At 36.4% G+C, this 26785-nt stretch overlaps 1 protein-coding gene and 1 pseudogene across 2 annotated transcripts; one reads left to right on the top strand and one right to left on the bottom strand.

The window, feature by feature from the left end:
• Positions 1-94: 94 nt before the first annotated feature.
• LOC146912218 (cytochrome P450 82A3 pseudogene) lies at positions 95-2852 on the top strand (annotated as a pseudogene). Its single transcript, XR_015016079.1, has one exon. The product of XR_015016079.1 is annotated as a cytochrome P450 82A3 pseudogene (transcript).
• On the bottom strand, positions 1934-24834 carry LOC146912217 (cytochrome P450 82A3-like). The gene is made up of 2 exons (XM_085719870.1): positions 23852-24834; positions 1934-2851 (listed from the first exon to the last, which is right to left on the bottom strand). Exons 1-2 carry the CDS (start codon positions 24815-24817, stop codon positions 2222-2224), a joined length of 1596 nt encoding a protein of 531 aa, XP_085575996.1. The 5' UTR covers positions 24818-24834; the 3' UTR covers positions 1934-2221.
• Between the last annotated feature and the right edge of the window lie 1951 nt (positions 24835-26785).

Raw genomic sequence — 26785 nt, 5'->3', positions numbered from 1 at the left:
CAACCAAGTGACCTATAGAAAAACCGGTTGAATGGTCTCTTTTATATATATATATATATATATATATATATATATATATATATATATATATATATATATTCAACTTTTCCTACATTTCTAGTGAAATGGATCAAGTCTTAATCAAGTGATTTAGGTGACTCACTTGAGAGAGAGAAATTATTTTGTGAGTGACTAGTCTCTCAAGTAAGAATAGAGGAAATGTTAGATATGTAAAAGTAGTGATATGTATGCATAATTCCTTAAGGTTTTAAGTTAAGATGTGATGCCAACGTCTCTTAGAGTTTCTCAACGTTTAACCATTATTGCTTCTGAAGCTCTCCCAACTTAAATCTTCTCGTCATCATAGCTTTTCCTTACCTAATAAAATGGATTTGGTTCTTGATTTTCCAACTAGTGCCACTATAGTAGCACTATTTTCAATACTCTTGTTTTATTGTTTGTTTCTTTATCGTTCCTACAAAGTTTCCCATATCAAAGAGGCTCCTATAGTTCAAGGGGCATGGCCAATACTTGGTCACCTCCCACTATTAAGATCTTCAAAATCACTTTATAGAACCTTAGGTGCATTGGCTGACAAATATGGACCCTTATTCACTATCAAACTTGGTTCCAAACGTGCTTTGGTTCTTAGCAATTGGGAAATGGCAAAGGAATGTTTCACCAAAATTGACTTGGCAATATCCATTCGCCCTAAACTTGAAGCATATAAACATATGAGTTACAATGGAGCCTTTTTTGCGTTTGCACCCAATGGTTCTTATTGGCGTGAAATAAGAAAGATAGCAACTTCAGAGCTGCTCACCAATCGGCGTGTTGAACAACAACAACATTTTCATATCTCAGAAGTTCAAAGGTGGATTAAAGAGCTCTTCGATGTTTGGTTTAGTAAAAAGAATGAGTCGTCAAACTACGCGTTGGTGGAGATGAAGCAATGGTTTACTCAAATGAGTTTCAATATTGTTCTTCCGATGCTGGTTGGGAAACGATATTTTGGTGCCACGAATGTGATCAACGAGGAAGAAGGGCAAAGATGTGTAAAAGCTTTAAAAAAGTTGATGCATTTGTTAGGGGTGTTCACAATGGGAGATGCCATTCCTTTACTAAAATGGTTTGATTTTGGTGGCCATGTGAAGGCCATGAAAGCAACTTCTAAAGAATTGGACAAGATTTTAGGTGATTTGTTGGAGGAGCACCGCCATAAAAGGAGTACGGGTGAGAAGGAGGTTGATCGGGATCATCAAGACTTCAGAGTTATGGAACGAAAATGATATGCAAAAACTAATTAAGAGACAAAAGTGTCCAATTAAGCCAATAAAAAATTAAAGCCTCATGAGGGATATGCACATTAAATATGATATGGACATATGCACATTGACATCGATAAGCTTTTAAGAAAATAACATAGTTCAATGTAATCACATGTATCTGTCTTTGATATTGACATGTGTCGAACACCAAAGCACGTTTTCGATAAAAAATGTTGTGGTACAAACATTATCATATCCCTAAAATGCATTATAACGCTCCTCTATCACTATGCCCGTATCTGTACATTTGTTTCTAGGACATACCAGGGCCGACCCAACAGATTAAGAGGCCTGATGCAAAAATTTTAATGTGGCCTTTAAAATTATTATTTTTTTTAACAGAATATTTATATAAAATCAATTTTGTGCAGACCAAAAATTGAATTCGTGACCTAGAGTAATTGAGGCCTTTTTTATAATCAAGTAGGCTATGCAAATGTCTGTAATTTATCTGTCATATATATAATATATTTATAACAAAATTAATTTTTTAGAGGCCTTTTTTCCACCCAAAATTTTGAGGCTAAAGCCCTTGCTTAGGTTGCTTGGCCCTTATGTCGGCCCTAAACATACTAGTTTTCTGCTTCTCTCTATCAAATATCAAATTAATAAACAAACACCCACACAATACATTACATAGGATAAATAGTTTGATAATTGACAATAGACCAAGTATTATAGAAACAACAACAATGATATTTAGACACTCCCTAAATTTTGATATACTCATTCAAGACATCATTTTCTCTATATCTCTTTTCTATCACATCATCAACCTATCACATTTATCACATCACTTTTTCTTATATCTCTATCTCTCTCAAAGTGTATATACACCTTTGAGGCATCTAACAAATATTTGAGGCGTCTAACAAATATTTTCTTAACAAGAATCACATCATTTCATAACAATTGAGAGACAGGTGTGGTTTAATGAGAATCTCAAGTGGAGTAGCTTTGGTGTTTACTAATCCAAATTCTTCAGTCATATCAACAAGTCCGGGTGTTGGATTTAAGATATCAAAGGAATGCAAAAAACTTGCTAGACTGAAATGCACAATTTGAAGTCCAAAAGATATTGCAGGACACATCCTTCTACCACTTCCAAATGGTAGTAGTTCAAAATGATTACCTCTAACATCAACAACTTTATGAGTGGTAAGAAACCTTTCTGGTTTGAACTCTAATGGATCTGGCCAAACACTAAGATCAGTTTGAATCTTCCAAAGATTTAGCATTAACCGAGTTCCTTTTCTAACATGGTAACCACCTATAGTGCAATTCTCTGAGAATTCACGAGGTCCAGAGAGAGGACCTGGTGGATACAATCTTAAAGTTTCTTTTACTATAGCTTGAAGGTATACCAACTTACTAATATCCGACTCCTTTACAAGCCTTTCTTTGCCAACGTGAATGTCAAGCTCTTCTTTTGCTTTTCCCAATACAAGAGGATTTTTCAATAGCAAACATATTGCCCATGTAAGAGTAACACTACTTGTGTCACTTCCTCCGATAAATAATGTCTGCAAATCAAGTTCAATTTTGTAACTTTTGAATAAAAAGCAAATATTGTAAGTGCTTTGTCCCATATTTCTTTATAATTTTATGTTTACATATTAGTTAAAGGATGGATTTAATGGTGGATGATCATGGATTGACCTGGTATAACAAATTTCATTAGTACTGTTTTTTTAAGGAGAATTTTGTTAAGATAATAAAGTATTGAATTTAAGGTATTGGACCTTTATATTATTAAGTTAGTAATCTATTAGGTTATATATATATATAAATATATATATATATATATATATATATATATATATATATATATATATATATATATATATATATATATTCTCTTGTAACCTTTTGTATGTTAAACTATTATTATCATATTGAAACCGTAGTCGTCTCTTTGTTATTCTCTATTGAAACCCTGTATTGTTAACATGGTATCAGAACTGGGTTAAGGATTACAGTGTGTAAATTGGACCCAGACCCACGCTAGGTGTGAGGGTGGATGTTGAAGTTGTTTGTAGTTTGTTTCTAGTCCTACATTGCTCAGGTTCCCAGGCTGTTTAGTGTATAAATATGTTTGAGTACCATTGCCCTTTGAGCTAACTTTTGGGATGAGATCCAAACTCATTTTAACAAATTTTATTAGTATTCTACTGTTATCAGTCTACAATAATATTAAGTTTTTTTAATAGGAATAAAATATTCGGTTTAACATGCAATATCAAGTTAATTTCAAACATGCTTCGGTATGTTTTGGCTTTTAACTTTAGTAGCTTTACCAGTAAGAACATCGCCCCCCTAGGTCAATATACGTAGTTTTTAAGAGGATTTATTTTGCCAAACAAAAAGGGAAAAGCGACGCAGTTGTTGTACGCTTACCGTTCATTTTGCGTAAATTTCTATCAACAATTAGCCTTAAACTTGTTCTCAAAAAAAAAAAAAAATTAGCCTTAAACTTAAAGTACATCTTTGTGGACTAATTTTTAAAAAAGTTCATGTTAGCTAGGATTTTTTTTTTTTTTTAAGAAGCTAAATAGCCCACCTAGCCTTAAACTTAAAGTACATCTCTGTGGACTAATTTTTAAAAAAGTTCATGTTAGTTAGGATCTTTTTTTTTTGAAGAAATGTTAGTTAGGATCTTTTTTTTTTTGAAGAAGCTAAATAGCCCACCTAAGAAGCTAAATAGACCACCTAAATTGGCACCGAAGAGAATCTAACCTGAGACCTTGCGGAGGAGCACACCCCCAAGACCCAAGCCAATACCACATATTAGCTAGGATCTGATATGGCATCTTGTAAAAAAAAAAGAGATAGTTATGAAAGATTCCATTTTATTAGTATTATTTTACAATACCTAGTACTTGGAGTATTAAGTTTTTTTTTTTATTATTGAGTATTAAGTTTTCCTAATAGAAATAAAATTAGATGTGTTATAAATATTAATAGTGGATGTCCAAATAGCAAATTGGTTAATGGGCCATTCCACTAGGTTATTGGGCTTAGTTCATATGCTACTCTATTTCCCTATAAATAGAGCTCATTGTAACATTCATAAACATATTAGTGAATAAGAATATTTCTCCTTATTCTCTCTTCTTCTCCTTCTCTCTACTTCTGTCTCTATTTACTTATATTCATAATACGTTATCAGCACGCTCTAATCAACTAAGAAGGTACATAACTCTTCTTAATCTATTATAGTAGATTGTAATTTTGTATCGATGATTATAGGCTATTGTTGTAATTCCATCAATTTGGAATCAATGCCTTATAGATACACTTTATCGTTATTATGCAAATTATATACTGTTTGTTTATTTTTTTAATTAAAAAAATTCAAGCATCCCTGAAGGATTGCATAAAAGATTGATCATATCTATAATATAGTTCCTGAAGAACTATATTCAAAAAGAAACGCATCCCTAAATGATTGCTTAAAAACTCAAACTGTTTTCCAATGAATTCCTGATGAATTCAAAGGTGCTGCATCCCTGAAGGATTGCTTAAAAACTCAAATTGTTATCCAATAAATTCCTGATGAATTCAAAGATGTTGCATTCCTGAAGGATTGCTTAAAAAAAACACAATTTTTACTGAATTCCAGATGAATTCAACAAAGATACGTCCCTGAAGGATTGTAAAAATGAATTAATTATATTTATTATATTTTTGATCAAGATAAAATTTATTATATAGTTCCAGAAGAACTCAAAAAGAATTCAGTAAGTATTTTAATATCCCTGAAGGATTGCAAAACTAACACAATTTTCATTATTTTTTTTATCGTAAATTTGCTCTATTTTAGTATGATCATCTTTAGTGTTTATTTTAATATTTGTGATGAATAATATCTTAATGTGCAAGAATAGTGACAAATTTTTTTAATATGAATTTTATTGTATTTTAATATTGTAATCAATAGTATTTTAATATGCATGAATAATTACCATATTAAAACATTATGTCATTATGGTTAGCATTATATCATTATGGTCACATGAGTATTAACATATGAAACAAAACCATGAATATTTTAAATTTTAAAAGTTAATTTATTAATTTACTTATGTTTACGCATGTCTATCCCAAGGAACAAATTAAGTTCTTAATGCTTCATAATAATAGTGATATTGTTACTTAATGATTTTCCCTTTTACTATTATTCTTCCATTAAAACTTCATTAGTATGAAACAAACTTATTGCGAAACAACTTTTTTTTAGGGAATGCAACCTTAAGGTATATATTACGAAACAAATTTCACTTTTATTATTAAGTTTTCACTTAAAATATTTATTAGTTGTATTTTATCTAACTTGATTAATCTTATAATTTGATGATAGTAGTAAGAATGTCAAATCTCTCAAAACTCCACTTTGAGGCCCTTAACATTTCTGGAGGCAACTATTTGACTTGGGCCGTAGATGCTGAAATGTTCTTAGCTGCTGAAGGAAATGGAGATGCCATAAAAGAAGGAAATATGGCATCCGAGCAACAAAAAGCAAAAGCATTGATATTCCTTCGTCATCATATTAATGAAGCACTTAAGAATGAATACCTCACTGTGAAAGATCCACTTGTGCTCTAGAATAAACTAAAAGAAAGATACGAGCACTTGAAAGCCATTATCCTCCCAAAAGCTAGGTATTATTGGATGCACTTGCGCTTACAGGACTTTAAATCTGTAACTGCCTATAATTCTGAAGTATACAAAATTACTTCTCAATTAGAATTGTGTGGTGAAAAGGTAACAGATGCGGATCTGTTAGAGAAAACATTTTCAACCTTTCATGCATCCAATATGCTCCTGCAGCAGCAATACCGTGAAAAGGGGTTTCAAAAATACTCTGAATTAATTTCTTGTCTTCTGGTTGCTGAACAGAATAATGAGCTATTAATCAAAAATCATGAAGCTCGCCCTGCTGGTGTAGCTCCATTCCCTGAAGTGAATGCATCACAACACAATCACTTTGGAAAAGCTCGTTGTCGTGGACGCGGTCGAGGTTGTGGCAATGTCCATGGTCGCGGTCGTGGTCATGCCCACAATCCTAATGGAAATTTCAAAAACCCATTTTTCCACTAGAAATGGAAAAATAATGAAAAGAATGAAAAGGAAAAAGGTGGACAAAGTAGCAAAACAAATGAAAATCTCTGCTATCGATGTGGGGGCAAAGGTCATTGGTCTCGTACATGTCGTACTCCAAAGCATTTGGTTGACCTTTATCAGCAATCACTGAAAAACAAAGAAAAAAAAGGTTGAAACTCATTATGCTTATAATGATGGTGATGATGCTAATTATGATATTTATGGTGACATGGATACTACTCCTTTGGATATTGGTGATTTCTTTGAAGATCCAAATGGAAAAATTGATCACCTTATTGGAGATGGAACCGTGAAGAAGTAGTTTTTTTTTATGATAGTAATAAAGTCTTATGTTTTAGTGTGTTTTGAATTTCTCCATGTTAAGTGTGTTTTTGAATTTCTCAATGTTATTGACAATGTCATTTTATGATAATAAAAGTTATTTCCTCGTCGTTTAAATAATTACTTATCATTCTTATTCTTCTTGTTTATGTATTTTTTATTTTGTTTCTATTTTTATAGAATGAGTAGCTATGGAGAAATGTGTCTCGCTGATAGTGCAACTACCCACACAATTCTCAAAGATAAAAAATATTTTTCTTACCTATTAAAAGGAGAATCGAACGTTAATACCATATCTGGTACTACTAAGATAATTGAAGGCTCCGGAAGAGCTAATATATCATTATGTGGAGGGACAAAATTATATATTAAGAATGCGTTGTACTCACCTAAGTCCCATAGAAATTTATTAAGTTTCAAAGATATTCGCCTAAATGGATACCATCTCGAAACAAGAAACGAAGAAAGTGTTGAATATCTTTGCATTACAAAACATGCCTTAGATAAAACATGTGTATTGGAAAAACTACCTGCTTTTTCCTCTGGATTGTACTACACTTACATTACTACAATTGAAGCAAATGTAACTGTAAACCATAAGTTTACAAATCATGATAACTTTGTGGTTTGGCATGAACGGTTGGGCCATCCCGGATCTATAATGATGCGAAAAATAATTGAAAATTCATGTGGTCATCAATTGAAGAGCCGGGAGATTCTTCAATCTAATAAATTTTCATGCACTTCTTGTTCACAAGGGAAGTTAATAACTCGACCATCACCAACAAAAATTGGAAATGAATCTCTAAATTTTTTAGAACGTATACATGGTGATATTTGTGGGCCAATACACCCACCGTGTGGACCATTTAGATATTTTATGGTTTTAATCGATGCATCAACTAGATGGTCACATGTTTGTTTATTGTCAACACGTAACCAGGCGTTTGCGAGATTGCTAGCTCAATTAATTCGAATAAGAGCTCACTTCCCTGATTATCCTGTAAAGAAAATACGTCTTGATAATGCTTCCGAGTTTTCATCTCAAGCATTCAATGAGTATTGCATGTCCATTGGAATTGACATTGAACATCCTGTAGCACATGTTCATACACAAAATGGACTTGCAGAATCATTTATTAAGCGCTTAAAGTTAATTGCAAGACCACTTCTGATGAGATGTAAACTCCCAATTTCCAATTGGGGACATGCAATTCTGCATGCTGCAACATTGATTCGCATCAGGCCAACCAGTTATCATGACTCTTCCCCTTTGAAATTGGTTTTTGGTCAAGAACCTAATATTTCCCATCTACGAATTTTTGGATGTGCGGTGTATGTTCCAATTTCTCCACCACAACGCACTAAGATGGGTCCTCAAAGAAGGTTGGGAATATACGTTGGATATGAATCTCCATCAATTATAAAGTATCTCGAGCCCACAACAGGAGATTTATTTACAGCTAGATTTGCTGATTGTCACTTTGATGAATCAAATTTTCCAACATTAGGGGGAGAGAAAATGCAGCTGAAAAAGGAGATCAGTTGGAATGAACTTTCATTGTCTCATCTTGATCCTCGAACTAAACAATGTGAACTAGAAGTTCAAAAGATAATTCATTTGCAAAGCTTAGCAAACCAATTGCCAAATGCATTCACTGATCCAAAAGGTGTGACTAAATCATACATACCAGCTGCTAATGCTCCAATAAAAATGGATGTTCCTGTTGGACTATCTCATATTGCAAACAAGTCTCAACCACGCATGAAGCGTGGTAGACCAGTCGGTTCCAAAGATAAAAATCCTCGAGCAAGAAAAGGAGCTAAAAGAAAAGATGGTCCAAATGAGGATATAGAAACTTTAAAAGAACCTTCTGACATAATCAATATTTCAGTTCCAGAAGAAGCTGATCAGGTACCTGAAATACATGAAAATCAAGAGATCTCAATAAATTATGTCACTAATGGAATACAATGGAACCGACATGAAGTCAACGTTGACGGTATTTTTGCATATAATATAGCGCTAAATATGATGAATGATAACGAGGATCATGAACCTAGGTCTATTAAAGATTGTAGACAAAGCGAGAATTGGCCAAAATGGAAAGATGCAATTGAAGCAGAATTAAACTCGCTCAACAAGAGAAAAGTCTTTGGACCTGTCGTCCGAACACCTAAAGGAGTGAAACCAGTTGGGTATAAATGGGTGTTTGTGCGAAAACGTAACGAGAATGGTGAAATTGCAAGATATAAAGCAAGACTCGTTGCTCAAGGATTTTCGCAAGGACCTGGGATTGACTTTAATGAGACATATTCACCTGTAGTTGATGCAACTACTTTTAGATATTTAATTAGTCTTATAGCTCATGAAGGGCTAAATTTGCACATGATGGATGTGGTCACTGCCTACTTGTATGGCTCACTTGATAGTGACATCTACATGAAGATCCCTGAAGGATTTAACTTGCCTGATGCAAATAGTTCAGGATCTAGGGAAGACTACTCCATAAAATTAAATAAGTCTCTCTATGGGCTAAAACAATCTGGACGCATGTGGTATAATCGCCTCAGTGAATATTTGTTAAAGGAGGGATACAAAAATGACTCTGTTTGTCCATGTATTTTTATGAAAAGATCTGAAAATGAATTTGCTATAATTGCTGTCTATGTTGATGACATAAACATTATTGGGACTCCCGAAGAGCTTCCAAAAGCCATAGATTGCCTGAAGAAAGAATTCGAAATGAAAGACTTGGGAAAGACAAAGTTTTGTCTCGGATTACAAATCGAACATTTAAATAATGGAATTTTTGTGCATCAAGAAACTTACATAGCAAAAGTGTTAAAATGTTTCTACATGGACAAATCTCATCCATTGCCGACTCCAATGGTTGTTAGATCACTAGATGTGGAGAAAGATCCTTTTAGACCTCGAGAAGATGGTGAAGAACTACTTGGTCCTGAAGTACCATATCTTAGTGCAATAGGAGCACTAATGTACCTTGCTAATTATACGCGTCCAGATATATCATTTTCTGTCAACCTATTATCAAGATACAGTTCTTCACCTACACAAAGACATTGGAATGGGGTCAAGCACGTATTTCGTTATCTTCGAGGTACAATGGATATGGGTTTGTTTTATCTTAAAGTACCCAAACTAGAATTAATTGGTTATGCAGATGCAGGTTATTTGTCAGATCCTCATCATGGTAGATCACAAACAGGTTATTTGTTTACAAGTGGAGATACAACAATTTCATGGAGATCTGTGAAACAGACAATAACAGCAACATCATCAAATCATGCGGAACTTTTAGCATTACATGAGGCAAGTAGAGAATGTGTTTGGTTACGATCCATGATTGAGCACATACAAAAGAATTGTGGTTTATCCTCCGGAAAAATGGATGCAACAATTATTTACGAAGATAACACGGCATGCATCGCTCAGTTGAAAGAAGGATACATTAAAGGAGACTGATGTAAGATTTTTCCTACACGTCATATAACTATGTACACGTGAGTATATATAGGATCGTTTCCACAGGGAGTTACGTTAATCATAAGCATTTACACAATCGTTCACATTAAGGGTTTGGATATAATTTGTTTGTTTGTAACACTATATCCATATTTGACACTAAAGTAAAAACGAGAGGGGATCGAACTATTTCGCTTGCGGTATAAGATAACGAGCAAGCATAACAGCAGCAATCTCTCGATCGATTAACAGACTCTAGCTTTATAACCAATATTATTACAATCATTTCTACAATATCCTTCGTGTCCAAAGCGACATCGTTATTTCTAGGTTATCGTTTAAACATTCGTGTCCAAATTCCTTAAACGATAACAAAGTCGATCGGATGACTTAACCGACCGTGTCCAGCCTGATTAAGTATCCGAAAGCATTAAAAGCTTGATTAAAAGTAATTATCAAAGGTTTACAAACTTGTCAAGAATGATATAACATAAGATAGATTGTTATTCTAGGTCTAGATTCAAGGGTTTGTGTCCAAATCATCTTGAATCTCTTTGAAAGCATTAAAAGCAAGAATAACAACAATATTGAATCATTAAGCTAGAACCTTATATATTAAAAGATCAAAAGATTACATAATAGCTTGATTGTTACCTCAATACTACATAGAAGGTGATAGTTACATATAGACATGTAAACTAATGCAAGGAAGGAAGGAAAGATGAAGATTCCATGCCAAGATCCTTGATGTCTCAATGAATCTAGGGTTGAATCTACTCCTTAATCACTTGCTTTGTGTTTCTCTCTTTGAAATAGCTCTAACCTCTCTCTAGAAAATGTATAAAATGTTTCAATGGAATAGTGAATACCTAAAAGAGAGGTAAAAAATGCTATTTAAATGGCCTGTGTTTTTGCACCTGCGCTAATAGCGCAACTCACGCTAATAGCGTGGTAAGGCGGCCTATAATTTGGCCAATGGGAGCCTGCCACGTTGTTCTTGCCCTGCTGCTACGCTCCAGCCACGCTAATAGCGTGGCTCTCTGGAGCATTTACGCTAATAGCGTGAAATACGCTAATAGCGTAGCTCTTCAAACCCAGCTTCTGCTTCCACGCTCCAGGTACGCATATAGCGTAGCTCTCTGGACATTGTACGCTAATAGCTCAGAATACGCTATTAGCGTACTCTTCAAGAGTGCTCCAGATCCACGCCCCAGGTGCGCTAATGGCGTATCCCTCTGACCTTTGGCATTTTTTCATCACGCCAATAGCGTAGGACACGCTAATGGCGTAGCTTCTTTGAACTTTGACATTTCTTGCTCCTTGCTTGTAATTTCCTGCACAAAAAGGGTAGACTAAGGCTCAAAAGCATAAATGACATATTAACACAATATTTGGAGTTTTCCATAGAGAATCTTGCAAAACAAGTCACTAAAACGCCTAAACTCCTATGCGAAATATATCACTTTTAAACACTTATCAAACTCTCCCCAACTTGGCTTTTTGTTTGTCCTCAAACAAATCAATTGAAAAGGAAACTAACAAGGCTTTGGACAAGGTTTTCAACATGATGTCAAACAATTCAAAACAAAAATAAACAAATGGTGATTCAAAAATGATCGCGTGGACAAGCATGAAGTCCTCCGCTACTCTAGGTTCAAACTAAGAATGCGAAAAATGTCCTAAGCACAAACTATACATCACAAACTTCAAAACATTAACATATCTATCTATGAACCACACCTAACACACTTCTTTGAAAGTAAATGCAATATAATGTTAACAATGAATGAGGTAATGAACACACATCCAACAATCATGCTAACATCCTATTTAAGTTAGGTGTCCATCCAAATATCGTCTCAAAAAGCATAAAAGCATGGATCAAAAGGTCTAGCAAGGGTTATAACTTGGCCGGGCTACAAAAGAAATGTCATATGTGGGGCAATTGATCAGAAAGCCTATCAAAGAGGAACATTTTTTTGTATCACAACTTGAAATCCATATACTTCCCTACCAAGAATTAAAACCTTTGGTGATTAACAATCAAACTTATAACCTTGACAACTTATTCTATTTTTGATTTTTCTCTTTCTTTTTCTTTTCTTTTCTATTCTTTTTCAAATGTACAATTTTTTTCTTTGATTCAATGTTGTCAGGTTATTTTACAACTTCACCAGAACTTAACATATAATGCCTCCTTTTTCTCCCCAACTTGAATACAACAAAAACTCTAATTGAATGTTCCTCTATCCTAAGGCAAGGGACAAAGTACAAAAAGGTTAAGGGTTCAATAAAGTAAAAATATCAAAGTCCTATAAGATTCAACCATGAACTGGATTTTTGAAAAATTTCAGGCAAATTCAACAAGCATTGTGCTTATGAATATTGACAGTTCATGTTTGAAGACTTGATTCATTAGGCTCGGATTGGGGTATCAGATACTCGCTCTTCTCACAGGTAGGCTTTATGTGGTCAAGTAGGTTACTCTCAATTCAAAAAGTGCCTTGATCCTTTCCATGCTTTCAAACAATTCAAAATAATTATCAGATTTAACATAACTAAAACAAGTTAGACGGTGATTATTGGTCTCCAGCATATATACAACAGATTAAAGCTACCTCACATTTATGTCAAGTACTAAGTGGTTCAAAAATATTTATGTCTATGAAAAGAATTAAATGATATATATTTTGTGCAAAGTACAAGTTTCAAATTCTTATTAAAAACCTAGAATAAAAGAAAACCAATACCTTGGCCTTACGCTTTATCACAAGTAATATCATTATCACTCACCTGCTTTTGCTCAAACATGGCTCCATGGAGCACTTTAAGATTTATTGTTCATGAGCAATTTTCTTTTGAGAGACACAAGCAAGATGTAACAAAAATTTCATCCAAAGCATAAGTTATTAAACTAAAAAGCTAAGTTATTAAACCAAATATAAAGTAACAAAGTAACAAAGTAACAAAGTAACAAATCAAGCACTAAAAACCACAGTGCTTGAAGAGTACAAAATACAACCAAAATAAACAGATGTTCCAACATGAAATAAAAACGAAGAGTTATAAAGCAAAAAGAAAAACATCACTAAAAACTCAAGTTCACTGATCATCCTCTCCAGCATCATCCATATCAAGATCCTGGTACACATCATCATCATCACCCACGACTCCAGCATCATCAGGTGTCGCCTCATCATCAACAGCATCAGCCACCCCCACATAAGGATTTGGCCTGCCCTCAGGCCAATGAACATAAGCCTGGTACTGCTCAGGAGTCATAACCGGGTACTCAGCATTTCCTGGATGCATGTGAGCATTGTAGAGGTCCTGGTGTATGCCCATGTTGCTCCTCCAAATTGCCTCATTCTGGTCCATTAAGAAGCTGTTCTGGTCCCTCACGTACTGGTTATGCATCTGCTGCTCCAGCATAAAGGTCTGCAAACCTGAAAAGTCAAAAGAACCAGCAGCCTCAGATGGGCCACCTTCATCATCAGAGAAATGGTATTGGGCTGCCCTTTGCTCTGTTTTCTCCCAGGTGCGAATATGAGTGTCAGTAATGACCCCTTCAATATCTTCATCATAGGGTCCAGAAATAGGCACTCCATAAGCCTTCAGCAATCCCATAATCAAACCCGGGTAGAACAAAGCCACCTTCTTAGCACCAGTGGCTACTTTCAAAGCCACAGCCTTCATCTCATTAGCAATGATGCGAGCAATATCAACAGGCACTTCTTTCATAATGCACCAGATGAGTGGTAGAACGGCTTTTGGGGCATCGGAAGTATGGGCTCTTGGAAGGGCATTGTGGACAAGGAATTGGAAAATTAAGCGGGCAGTAGCTGTCATCTCCTTGGTAAGTGCATGCCTAATCTCTCCCTTGTCATTTTTGACAAATAGCCTACCCTTGTTCATTATATCACGCTCAATTTGCTGATATTTCCAATTTCCTTGAGCGTTTCTCTTAGCATAGGTACACAAGGTGGGCATTGTGGGGTCCTCAGATGGCTCAAGGTTTAAAGCATTTTCAAGGAAATCATTGATTGCATCCCTATCAAAAGGGATTTGCTTTCCTCGGACGTAAGAAGTCCAAGAGAAAGTCTCAGCAAAGGTAGCGGGTGAGGCATCAGGGACAGCATTACAATAGAACTCCCTGATTAGGTCGGTGTTAATCTCGGTTGCGGGCACGAGGAGTTTGGTCCATTTGCGACCAGTGAAAATGTGGAGCATATCAGAATGCTCACCACTAGGATGAATGTCAAAAGTTTTCTCGTGCCAGGTTTTGTACTGTGCCATCTTCTTAAACCTGGCAGAGTGGGCAGGGGTGGGGAAACGGTTTGGGATTGCAGGTGCAGCAGAGGAAGAGGCACCTTTGCCTCTAGGACGCTTAGTCCCGGTAGTTTTTTCAACATTTTTCGGTGCCATCTGCAACAAAACCAGGAAACACCAACATATTGCATAGAAAATATTAGCACAAACTACAATTGGTCATTTAAAAATATCAAAAATTTTGAAAATCTGGACAAGTACGAAGAACTACGCTAATAGCGCCAGTCACGCTAATAGCGAAATTTTTCTGGGAAACTTTCGCTATTAGCGTAGGATACGCTACTAGCGAACTTTTTCTGGAAAAGTTGCGCTATTAGCGTATATTTCGCTAATAGCGTACTTCTTCGTTCCTGCAATTTTCAAATTTTCAAAATCTTTGTTCCTGCAATTTCTCAGCACAACCCAGCATATTTCAACCCTAGGTTTCATCCTATGTCTCTAAAACACAATAAAATCATGAAAAGGAATCAGAATCACAACATTGACACCAAATCATTCAAAACCCTTGTTTTTCAAATTTACAAAATGGGTCAAAATCAAAAGATGAATGTTTGTTGCATGTGGGTTATGATTATTGTTCCTTTTCCAACTATTATCATTAAAGAACAATCTCTATTCACAAATCAAAACTCTAACCCTAACCTAACCATCTCTAATCATGTCAAAAACATGGTTTTTTTTTTTTTTTTGAAATTTAAGAACAAAGATAGGAAGAGAATCAAACCTGTTAGTGCAGAGATTGGATGCAAGCAATAGAATGAATGATGCAAAGATGAATGCTTGGAACCAATTGACCCAAAAGAAAAGGGTTTTGATTTTTAGGGTTAGTGTGTGAGTGAGAGAAGTTTTTGTGTGTGAGAGTGAGAAAGGGAAGAATGAAACCGTAAAAGGAATAAGAGGAGTGGGTTGTGGGAAGTTATGGGGAGTTAATCCCCTGGGCCCACAAAAAAATTTTCTCCCACGCCAAACTCACGCTAATAGCGTGGCTCTCTGGAGCTCTCACGCTAATAGCGCAAATTTCGCTATTGGCGTGAGGCTTCAGGATCAGTTTTTCAAAGTCTTTCATTTCTGCTGTAAATGTATATGTACTACTACTATATGCAATAACCATAAAAATACTTACAAAACTGGGTGTGCCTCCCAGCAAGAGCTTGTTTTACGTCCTTAGCTTGACGCATTTTGAAGAAATCATGGCTCGATTAGTGAAATCGTCGTCAAACACCGATCAATTTCACCACCGAAGTAGGGCTTAAGCCTTTGCCCATTAACAGTCCAGTTGGCTTTGGTGACTGGGTCCTCAAGTTCAACAGCTCCGTACGGTTTGACCTCTTTAACCATAAAAGGTCCGGACCACTTAGACTTCAATTTGCCCGGAAACAACCTCAGTCTTGAATTGAAAAGTAATACCATTTGTCCCGGCATGAATTGTCTCAGAGTGATCTTCTTGTCATGATACTTCTTGGTCCTTTCTTTGTAGAGCTTTGAAGATTCATAAGCTTGATTTCTCAATTCTTCAAGCTCATGCATTTGAACTTTTCTTCTTTCACCGGCTTTCTCTTGATCGAAGTTTAGGAACTTCAATGCCCAAAAGGCTTTATGTTCGAGCTCGACCGGTAAATGACAAGATTTGCCATAAACCATTTGGAAAGGAGTGAGGCCTATAGGAGACTTGTATGCAGTCCTATATGCCCACAAAGCTTCATCAAGTTTAGCCGACCAATCCTTCCGAGATGTAGAGACCGTCTTCTCAAGTATGCGTTTGACCTCCCGGTTAGAAACTTCGGCTTGTCCATTCGTTTGCGGATGATACGGTGATGCTACTTTGTGCTTGACTCCATAATGATCTAGGGCCTTGGCAAGTTGTGCGTTGCAAAAGTGTGATCCTCCATCACTAATAAGCACTCTTGGTGTACCAAACCGGGTGAAAATATTCTTCTTTAGGAACTTCACCACCGTCTTGCTATCGGCTTTAGGCGATGCTACGGCTTCCACCCACTTTGACACATAATCAACAGCGACCAAGATGTACTCATTTGAATATGATGAAGGGAAAGGGCCAACAAAATCTATACCCCAACAATCGAACACTTCCACTTCAAGGATGAGTTGTAGAGGCATCTCATTTCTTTTTGACATTGATCCGGTTCTTTGGCATTCATCACAATGCTTGCAATGTAAGTTGGCATCTTTGAATAGAGTTGGCCAATAGAACCCGGATTGAAGTACCTTTGCGGCTGTTCTCTCCCCGTTGAAGTGACCTCCATAGGGCGAATTATGACATTGCCATAGGATCTTCTTTGCCTCTTCATCATCCACACACCTACGCAAGAGATTGTCCGCTCCAATTTTGAACAAATAAGGCTCATCCCACACAAAGTGGTTAGCATCATGAAGGAACTTCTTGCGTTGTTGCCATTCAAAATCTTCCGGAATGAACCCGGTTGCTTTGTAGTTCACCATGTCGGCAAACCACGGTCTCACATTGATTGCTAGCAACCGTTCATCTGGAAATTCTTCACGAACCTCCGGTTCATTCTTGGTTACCTCATTGTTTGTCAACCTTGAAAGGTGATCAGCTACAAGATTCTCCGTGCCTTTCTTATCTTTGATCTCTAAGTCAAACTCTTGAAGCAACAACATCCAACGGATGAGCCTTGGCTTTGAGTCGGACTTAGTAAGGAGATACTTGATAGCTGCATGGTCAGTGTAAACAACAATTTTGGAACCTACAAAGTAAGAACGAAATTTCTCCATTGCATAAACTATTGCAAGTAACTCTTTTTCAGTTGTGGCATAATTGATTTGTGCCTCATTTAAAACCTTACTTGCATAGTGAATAGCATGAAAAATTTTATCCTTACGTTGACCCAAGACCGCACCAACAGCATAATCACTTGCATCACACATTAATTCAAAATTTAAATCCCAATTAGGAGCAATGATTATTGGTGCGGTGGTCAACTTTTCTTTTAAAGATTCAAATGCATCAAGACATTCATTATCAAAAACAAAAGACTTATCTTTGTTGAGCAAGTTGCTCATAGGCTTTGCAATCTTTGAGAAGTCTTTGATGAATCTCCGGTAGAAACCGGCATGACCAAGAAAACTCCGAACACCTTTGACATTCACCGGTGGTGGAAGCTTTCCTATGACATCGACCTTTGCTTGGTCTACCTCAATACCCTTAGCAGAAATCTTATGACCAAGGACAATACCCTCGGTAACCATGAAGTGACATTTCTCCCAATTGAGCACCAAGCTAGTTTCAATACACCGCTTCAGCACGGTATCCAAGCTATTCAAACACGTATCAAATGACGAACCGAAAACTGAGAAATCATCCATGAACACCTCCATGCATTTTCCAATAAGTTTGGAGAAGATTGCTTGAACACACCGTTGAAAAGTTGCTGGTGCATTACACAAGCCAAATGGCATTCTTCGATAAGCAAAAATACCAAAGGGACAAGTGAAAGCCGTCTTCTCGTGATCATCTGGGTTCATGGCGATTTGATTGTAGTCGGAGTAACCATCTAGGAAGCAATAAAAGGACTGACCGGAGAGTCTCTCAAGCATTTGATCCATGAAGGGCAAGGGAAAGTGATCCTTCCTTGTTGCTTGATTGAGTCTTCTATAATCTATACACATCCTCCATCCGGTGACGGTTCTAGTTGGGATCAACTCATCTTTATCATTAGTGATCACCGTCATTCCTCCTTTCTTGGGAACTACTTGAACCGGGCTTACCCAAGCACTATCCGAGATAGGATAGATCATGCCGGCTTCAAGCAACTTCACTACTTCCTTTCGCACCACCTCTTTCATGTTTGGATTCAAGCGGCGTTGCGGTTGTGCTACCGGTTTAAAGTTTTCTTCCATCATGATCTTGTGCATACAATAAGATGGACTTATCCCTTTCAAATCGGATAACTTCCACCCTATCGCTTCCTTGTTGGCCTTGAGAACCTCTACCAACTTTGTTTCTTCATCGATGGACAAGGAGCTACTAATGATCACCGGTTTTGTACCATCTTTCTCAAGAAAAACATATTTCAAATTAGATGGTAAAACTTTTAATTCTACCTTGGTGTCATCAACTTTGGCTTCTTCCTTGGATTCTTCTTTCAAATCTTCAAGTATGGCTTGATTAGGAAGAACCTCCTTCAAGGAATCTAGCTCCTTTAAACACTCTTCAATGGCACTTGCTTCGTCTTCATCAATAGCATTGAGTGCGTCCACCAAAGCACTCTCAAGGGGTGTTCTATTATGCATTTGCTTCCGAGTAGTCAAGATGACTTCTTCGGTTGCATCCATTTTGAAACATGCACCCTTGTCTTTCGAGTACTTCAAAGCTTCTCGGATGTTGAAGGTGACCTCTTCATCATTTACCTTGACCTTCATGATATTATCATCAAGATCAATCATCATCCGAGCCGTTTGCATGAAATTCCTTCCCATTAAGATAGGCACATCCTCATCTTCTTCGACATCCATAACCACAAAATCAGCCGGAAAAATAAATTTGTCCACTTTTACAAGAACATCTTCGGCCATACCTAGTGGTTTTGCAAAGGATTTGTCGGCCAATTGCAACATCATCCTAGTCCGCTTTATACAAAGGTCACCAACTCTTTTGGCAACGGACAAAGGCATGAGATTGATGCTTGATCCAAGATCAAGTAGTGCTTTACCTACATGTGTTGTGCCAATAGCTACCGGTAGAGTGACTCTTCCCGGATCTTGCTCTTTCTTTGGCATTGTTCTTTGAATAATAGCACTACAATTGGCATCGATTTGGATCGTCTCTTCATCGTTGATTCTTCTTTTCTTGGAAAGGATATCTTTCATGAACTTTGCATAGACCGGCATTTGTTCCAAGGCTTCCGAGAATGGTATATCAATTTGCAACTTCTTGAAGAGTTCAAGAAACCTTGCGTATTGCCGCTCTTTGTCTTTCTTCGATGGAGCATGTGGGTATGGTAAGCGTTGAGCCACCACTTGCTTCTCAACTACTTGTTTCTTCCCTTTATCTCTCCCCACCTCTTTATTCTTCCTCTCCATCTCCTCTTGTAACTCTAGATCTCTTTTTTGATTTTTTTCTTTTTCAACTAATGCTTCTTTATTCTTTATATACACTTCCTCCTCTATCTCTACACTATCCTCCTCGAACTCCTCTTTGTCCTCCTTATTGACAACTTCATCATCCTTTTCCTCAACAACAATATCATCACCTACCCCTATACCTACTACTCTCCCACTCCTTGTAGCTATAGCTTTTGACTGCTATGCCTTGTTGTGCTCCTTAGGATTTGGTTGAGTGTTAGCGGTGAAAGCTCCACCTTGCGGAGGACCTTGAGCCATTTGTTGAGCTAACTGACCAACTTGCGTTTCAAGGCCTTTGATGGACGCGTCGGTGTTTTTCTGGTTAGCCATGGACACTTGCATGAATTGTTTCAAGACCTCCTCGGTGCTTTGGGAATTATTCGGTTGTTGGGGGTTATTTGGTGGTGGATTTTGGTATTGATTATTGAATGGTTGTTGGTAAGGTTGTTGGTAGTAGTTTGATGGTGGATATTGATAATTATTATTGTACGGTGTTCTCCAAGGTCTTTGTTGGTTTTGGTTGGCCGGATACCTTCCTTGGAAGTTGGAAGTACCCGGATTTTGTTGTGAGGTTCCGGCTTGTTGTGATTGGTTAGGCCTTTGTTGGTTTCCCACATAGTTGACCTCTTCCCCTTCAAAAGAACCGGGCTCGGGACAATAGCCGGTGGGATGATCCCCCGTACAAAGTCCACAAGTATAGACTTGAGCGGTTCCTCCTTCTTGCTTGAGAGATTCAAGAATTTGTTTAGGCATAGCTTTCATCTCCTTTTGCATAGCTTCTAATTGTTGAGTGAGAAGCTTATTTTGAGCTAAGACCGCATCATTTGCTTCAAGCTCAAGAATACCGGCTTTCCTTTGATTAGGATTCCGATTGTGAGAAGATTTTCTTGTGTTGAGAGCCATTTGGTTAATGATTCTGACAGCTTCAGCTGGGTTTTTCAAAGCAATAGAACCTCCAGCACTTGCATCTAGCATCGTCTTGGACATGTCTTGAAGCCCTTGACGAAAAAGATATAGTTGCATTTGGCTATCAAAACCATGCTTTGGACAATTCCTTAGCAATGATTTATAGCGCTCCCAAGCTTCACAAAGAGTCTCACTTTGGCCTTGAGCAAAAGTTGTAATTGAAGTTTTAGCCTCAAGATGCCTATCTTCCGGAAAGAACCTTTCTTGAAATGCTTTCTCTAGCTCACCCCAATTTTCCATCAAAGAAGTTGGTTGATCAAGATACCACTCCTTAGCCTTCCCGATCAAAGAATGAGGAAACAATTGCACAAACACACCCTCTTCCTCATCTTCTTTCATACCAAGTGTACCGGCGGTAACATAGAAGTTGGTAAGATGTCTATATGGATCCTCATGATCCATACCGGTAAACTGGTTATGAGTTATCAAGTTTATCAACCCAGACTTCAGCTCAAAAGATTTGGCATTACGGTTGCCAAGATTAGCTAGCCTCCTCGGACTAACCCACATAGGTAGAGCATTCTCATCTTCATTAGCCATGACTACTTCTGGATCACTCCTCGGAGATGAATGTGCAGAAGAATGTGATGAAGAATCACCTAGTGATATAGTATGCACCGAACCTGACGGAGAAGGAATAAAAAGTAAAGATTCCGGCTGAGCCAGCCTGGCTAATCTCCTGGCTTCCTTTGCTTGCTTTCTAAGTAACCTAGCAGTTTTCTCAATTTCAGGATCAAATTGTAGGTCTTCCTTATCAACGGTACCTCGCATAAACAAAGTTCACCAAGACTATACCAGGTGGTTAGCATAAAAAAATAATGAATGATATATGTGTATAAGTATATGCATGAAAGAATTTTGTGCAAAATTGACTTAACATGACAAAATTGTTTCGATACTTATGATAAAAATTTCCGTTACTCCCCGGCAACGGCGCCATTTTGATGTAAGATTTTTCCTACACGTCATATAACTATGTACACGTGAGTATATATAGGATCGTTTCCACAGGGAGTTACGTTAATCATAAGCATTTACACAATCGTTCACATTAAGGGTTTGGATATAATTTGTTTGTTTGTAACACTATATCCATATTTGACACTAAAGTAAAAACGAGAGGGGATCGAACTATTTCGCTTGCGGTATAAGATAACGAGCAAGCATAACAGCAGCAATCTCTCGATCGATTAACAGACTCTAGCTTTATAACCAATATTATTACAATCATTTCTACAATATCCTTCGTGTCCAAAGCGACATCGTTATTTCTAGGTTATCGTTTAAACATTCGTGTCCAAATTCCTTAAACGATAACAAAGTCGATCGGATGACTTAACCGACCGTGTCCAGCCTGATTAAGTATCCGAAAGCATTAAAAGCTTGATTAAAAGTAATTATCAAAGGTTTACAAACTTGTCAAGAATGATATAACATAAGATAGATTGTTATTCTAGGTCTAGATTCAAGGGTTTGTGTCCAAATCATCTTGAATCTCTTTGAAAGCATTAAAAGCAAGAATAACAACAATATTGAATCATTAAGCTAGAACCTTATATATTAAAAGATCAAAAGATTACATAATAGCTTGATTGTTACCTCAATACTACATAGAAGGTGATAGTTACATATAGACATGTAAACTAATGCAAGGAAGGAAGGAAAGATGAAGATTCCATGCCAAGATCCTTGATGTCTCAATGAATCTAGGGTTGAATCTACTCCTTAATCACTTGCTTTGTGTTTCTCTCTTTGAAATAGCTCTAACCTCTCTCTAGAAAATGTATAAAATGTTTCAATGGAATAGTGAATACCTAAAAGAGAGGTAAAAAATGCTATTTAAATGGCCTGTGTTTTTGCACCTGCGCTAATAGCGCAACTCACGCTAATAGCGTGGTAAGGCGGCCTATAATTTGGCCAATGGGAGCCTGCCACGTTGTTCTTGCCCTGCTGCTACGCTCCAGCCACGCTAATAGCGTGGCTCTCTGGAGCATTTACGCTAATAGCGTGAAATACGCTAATAGCGTAGCTCTTCAAACCCAGCTTCTGCTTCCACGCTCCAGGTACGCATATAGCGTAGCTCTCTGGACATTGTACGCTAATAGCTCAGAATACGCTATTAGCGTACTCTTCAAGAGTGCTCCAGATCCACGCCCCAGGTGCGCTAATGGCGTATCCCTCTGACCTTTGGCATTTTTTCATCACGCCAATAGCGTAGGACACGCTAATGGCGTAGCTTCTTTGAACTTTGACATTTCTTGCTCCTTGCTTGTAATTTCCTGCACAAAAAGGGTAGACTAAGGCTCAAAAGCATAAATGACATATTAACACAATATTTGGAGTTTTCCATAGAGAATCTTGCAAAACAAGTCACTAAAACGCCTAAACTCCTATGCGAAATATATCACTTTTAAACACTTATCAAACTCCGAACAAAACATATTTCTCCAAAATTCTTTTTCACTCATGATCTTCAGAAGAATGGTGATATCAGCATTCAACAAATTCGGTCGTGTGATAATCTTGCAGATGTTTTTACAAAGTCACTCCCATGTAAAGTTTTTGAGAAACTTGTACTAAAAATTGGTCTTTGTCGTCTAAGAGATATTTGTCTTCATGAGGGGGAGAAATAAATGTGTTCTGCACTCTTTTTCCCTTCACCTAGGCTTTATCCCATTGGGTTTTCCTGGTAAGGTTTTTAATGAGGCAGCTCACACTCAAAAGGATATTGTACTCTTTTTCCTTCACTAAATTTTTTCCCACTTGGTTTTTATTTTAGTAAGGTTTTAATGAGGCATATCCTCAATGGACATCCAAGGGGGAGTGTTATAAATATTAATAGTGGATGTCCAAATAGCAAATTGGTTAATGGGCCATTCCACTAGGTTATTGGGCTTAGTTCATATGCTACTCTATTTCCCTATAAATAGAGCTCATTGTAACATTCATAAACATATTAGTGAATAAGAATACTTCTCCTTATTCTCTCTTCTTCTCCTTCTCTCTACTTCTGTCTCTATTTACTTATATTCATAATAAGATGTGATTAATATAATTTTTTTGAGATGTTAGTTGAATATATGACTGATTTCACTAAACAATTCAAAATATATGAAATACTTCTTTACCTATAAATCTTTGGTTTAAATTATCTTAATCATGCAAAATCATAGTAGAAGATATATATACATACCAATATTGTAGCTTTGATTATGGTATCACAATCAAACCCTTCCATGGTTGTTCCATCAAGCAATGAAATTAATACATCCATGATGTCTTGATCTTGATCATCAACCTTTTCACTCAAAGTTCTTTTATGGCGATGCTCCTTCAACCATTCACCTAAAATTTCGTCCATTTCCTTAGAAGCTTCATCCATGGCCTTCATATGACCACCAAAATCAAACCATTTTAAACAAGGAATAACATCTCCCACCGTGATTACCCCAAATAGACGCATAATCTCCTTTAAAGCTTTCACACTTCTTTGAGCTTCTTCAACAATAGTTTTTGCACCAAAATATCTCTTCCCAACAACGATCCGAAGAACCATATTAAATGTTAAGTGTGTAAACCATTGCTTCAAATCCACCAACATATAGTTTGACGAATATGACTCGTTCTTTTTGCTATACCAAACATCGAAGAGCTCTTTAATCGATGTTTGAACTTCAGAAACACGAACATGTTGTTGTTGAACAATTCGACGATTGGTGAGGATCTCTAAGGTTACAATTTTGCGAAGTTCACGCCAATAAGAACCATAAGGTCCAAAGCCAAACATGGCTCCTCCATAGGCTAAGTGTTCGGTTGCAATGAGCTTGGGACGAGACGAAACAACCATGTCGTGTGTAGTGAAACATTCCTTGGCTATTTCCCAATTGTTAAGTATTAAAGCATGTTTAGAACCAAGCTTGATGGTGAATATTGGTCCATATTTATCAGCTAATGGACCTAAAACTCTGTGGGGTGGTTGTGTGCCACTAAAAATTGGGAGGTGACCAAGTATTGGCCATGCACCTTTGGCTATTGGTGCTTCTTTGTTTTTGCTTTGAGCAAATTTTGAGAGTCCAAATAGAAACAAACACAGGGGAATTAGAGAAATTAGGAGTGCAATTGTTGTGGTGTTTATTAAACTGCTTAAATCTAAATCCATTGTAGCTAGATGGTGTTGTGTTTTGTACGAGGTTGGTGGATATAAATAGAATTAGAGTTGGTGTTGCTCTTGGATGCTAGCTTATAAATATAAAAATAATTATATTAATATTGAAAAAGAAAGAAAGAAAGGATGGAGAGTGAAGTGTGGATATGTGTACAAAAAGCAATACTCCCCCGTCCCTCAATACTTGACCTACTTGACCATTTCACACAGATTAAGAAAAGTGTAAAGATAAAAGAAAGATAATGATATTTTTACTGAATTGCCCTTATTATTTTTAAACCTTCACTTTTAAGTAATGATTACTTTCTTTGTTCCATTACAAACTTTTATATGAAGACCACAAAAAATATTTATAAAGGGTAAATTTGTCAAATTCTGCATAAAAATTTGAGAAGGTCGAGTATTGTGGGACAAATATTTTTTCCAAATAGGTCAAGTATTGAGGGACAGAGGGAGTAATATATAACTCCCTCACATAACATACAAATCTAGTACACAATAGATTTGAGACAATTTGTCTCGTCTAAAAGGTCGAAATTTGAAAATATAGTATAATTGATCTTGGACACGATTATAAGTGTTGTTTTGAAATTTGAAAATTATCAACGAAAAGATTATCGGATTGAGTCACGACTAGATCCCTCATTTTAAGACGTTTCACTACACCGTCTAAAGCTGTGCAAGACAGACTATCAACCACGCCGTTTTCAGGATAAAACAACCAAATTCACGATTGCAATATACTATTGCATTGTAGAAAACAGTTCAAAAATTATGCTCTAAAATATGGTTATTATGATCACTCAAATATGGTACATATACCACCCGAAATCGAAAGTGATTGAATAAAGAGAGAAGAAAATAATAGCTTGATGGCTCAAGCCAGAGGGAGAAGAGAAGAAAAAAGATTGATAACTCATAAGCCTTTTTGGTGTACCGATTAATATTTTGAACACGCTATATTTATAGATATATTTTACAACTTATCTGTGAGAAACTGTCATTTGGAAAACTTGGGGTGAAACTTGAGGAACAAGTAGGAAGCGTGCGAAAAAGGTAATAAAAAATACTTCAAAAACAAATTTAGAGGTATTTTAAACTTAAAAAAATACTACAAAAATTAATGGTTTTAATTAAATTAAGCAGCCGCCTCATTGGTAGCCCCTTAGCCTGGCCCTCATAACCAAATTAATTGTGATAAAAGTGCATGCTAAGGTCCTCGTAAACATTATTTAATTGATAGAGATAATACACCATAGTACCAAAAAGGTGAAGTTTGAACCACAAATTTCTTATTTATTCACCTTAAAAGATGAATTTTTTTAATTGTTAAACTACTTAACCAAATAAAAATGGGTCATGTTAACTTGTGCCCTTATGAAACATGTTAAACAATCCAAAAATGGTAACTTTGCATTGGAAAACATAATATATTAACTTTTAAGAAGTTGAATGCACAACTTTTTATGCGTATATTTCTTTAATAAGCTCCTTAACATGTGCCCTTGAGAGCACAAGTTAACATTTGCCAATAAAAATTCCACACTACCATGTGGTAAAGATCCACTTTTGGTGGATGGTTAATTTAAAAATCCAAACATAATGATATTAATATTTAGCCGCCCCTCTCTCATCATCTCTACTCATATTTGGTCATCTATTTTCTATAAGAGATATTGGTTGTAAAGAATTTTTTTGCTTGTATTTTGGGTTTGTGTTGGAGCTACTTTGGTTTGTTCGTTGGGTGTGTTGATAGTTTTGGTTTATGTTTTTGTAATTATTCGTTTGACGTTTGTATTTTTGTTCTATTCTTGGCACAACTTGTGTTTTGAATACATGTTATTAATTGAAATATTTTGCAAAATTTTGATCTTTGACTTAGTCTTAAGGGACTTGATAAAGTTTTTGTTATCTATTTGATAAATAAATGTATGAGATATGGTCATAACTCCTCAGTTCAAC

This window comes from Medicago sativa, chromosome 6 (genome assembly GCF_051527215.1).
Source record: "Medicago sativa cultivar Bolivia chromosome 6, Bolivia_mono, whole genome shotgun sequence".
Classification (NCBI taxonomy): Eukaryota; Viridiplantae; Streptophyta; class Magnoliopsida; order Fabales; family Fabaceae; genus Medicago; species Medicago sativa.
Note: the sequence above shows the minus strand (reverse complement) of the source record. Positions and strands in the feature narration are given on the sequence as shown.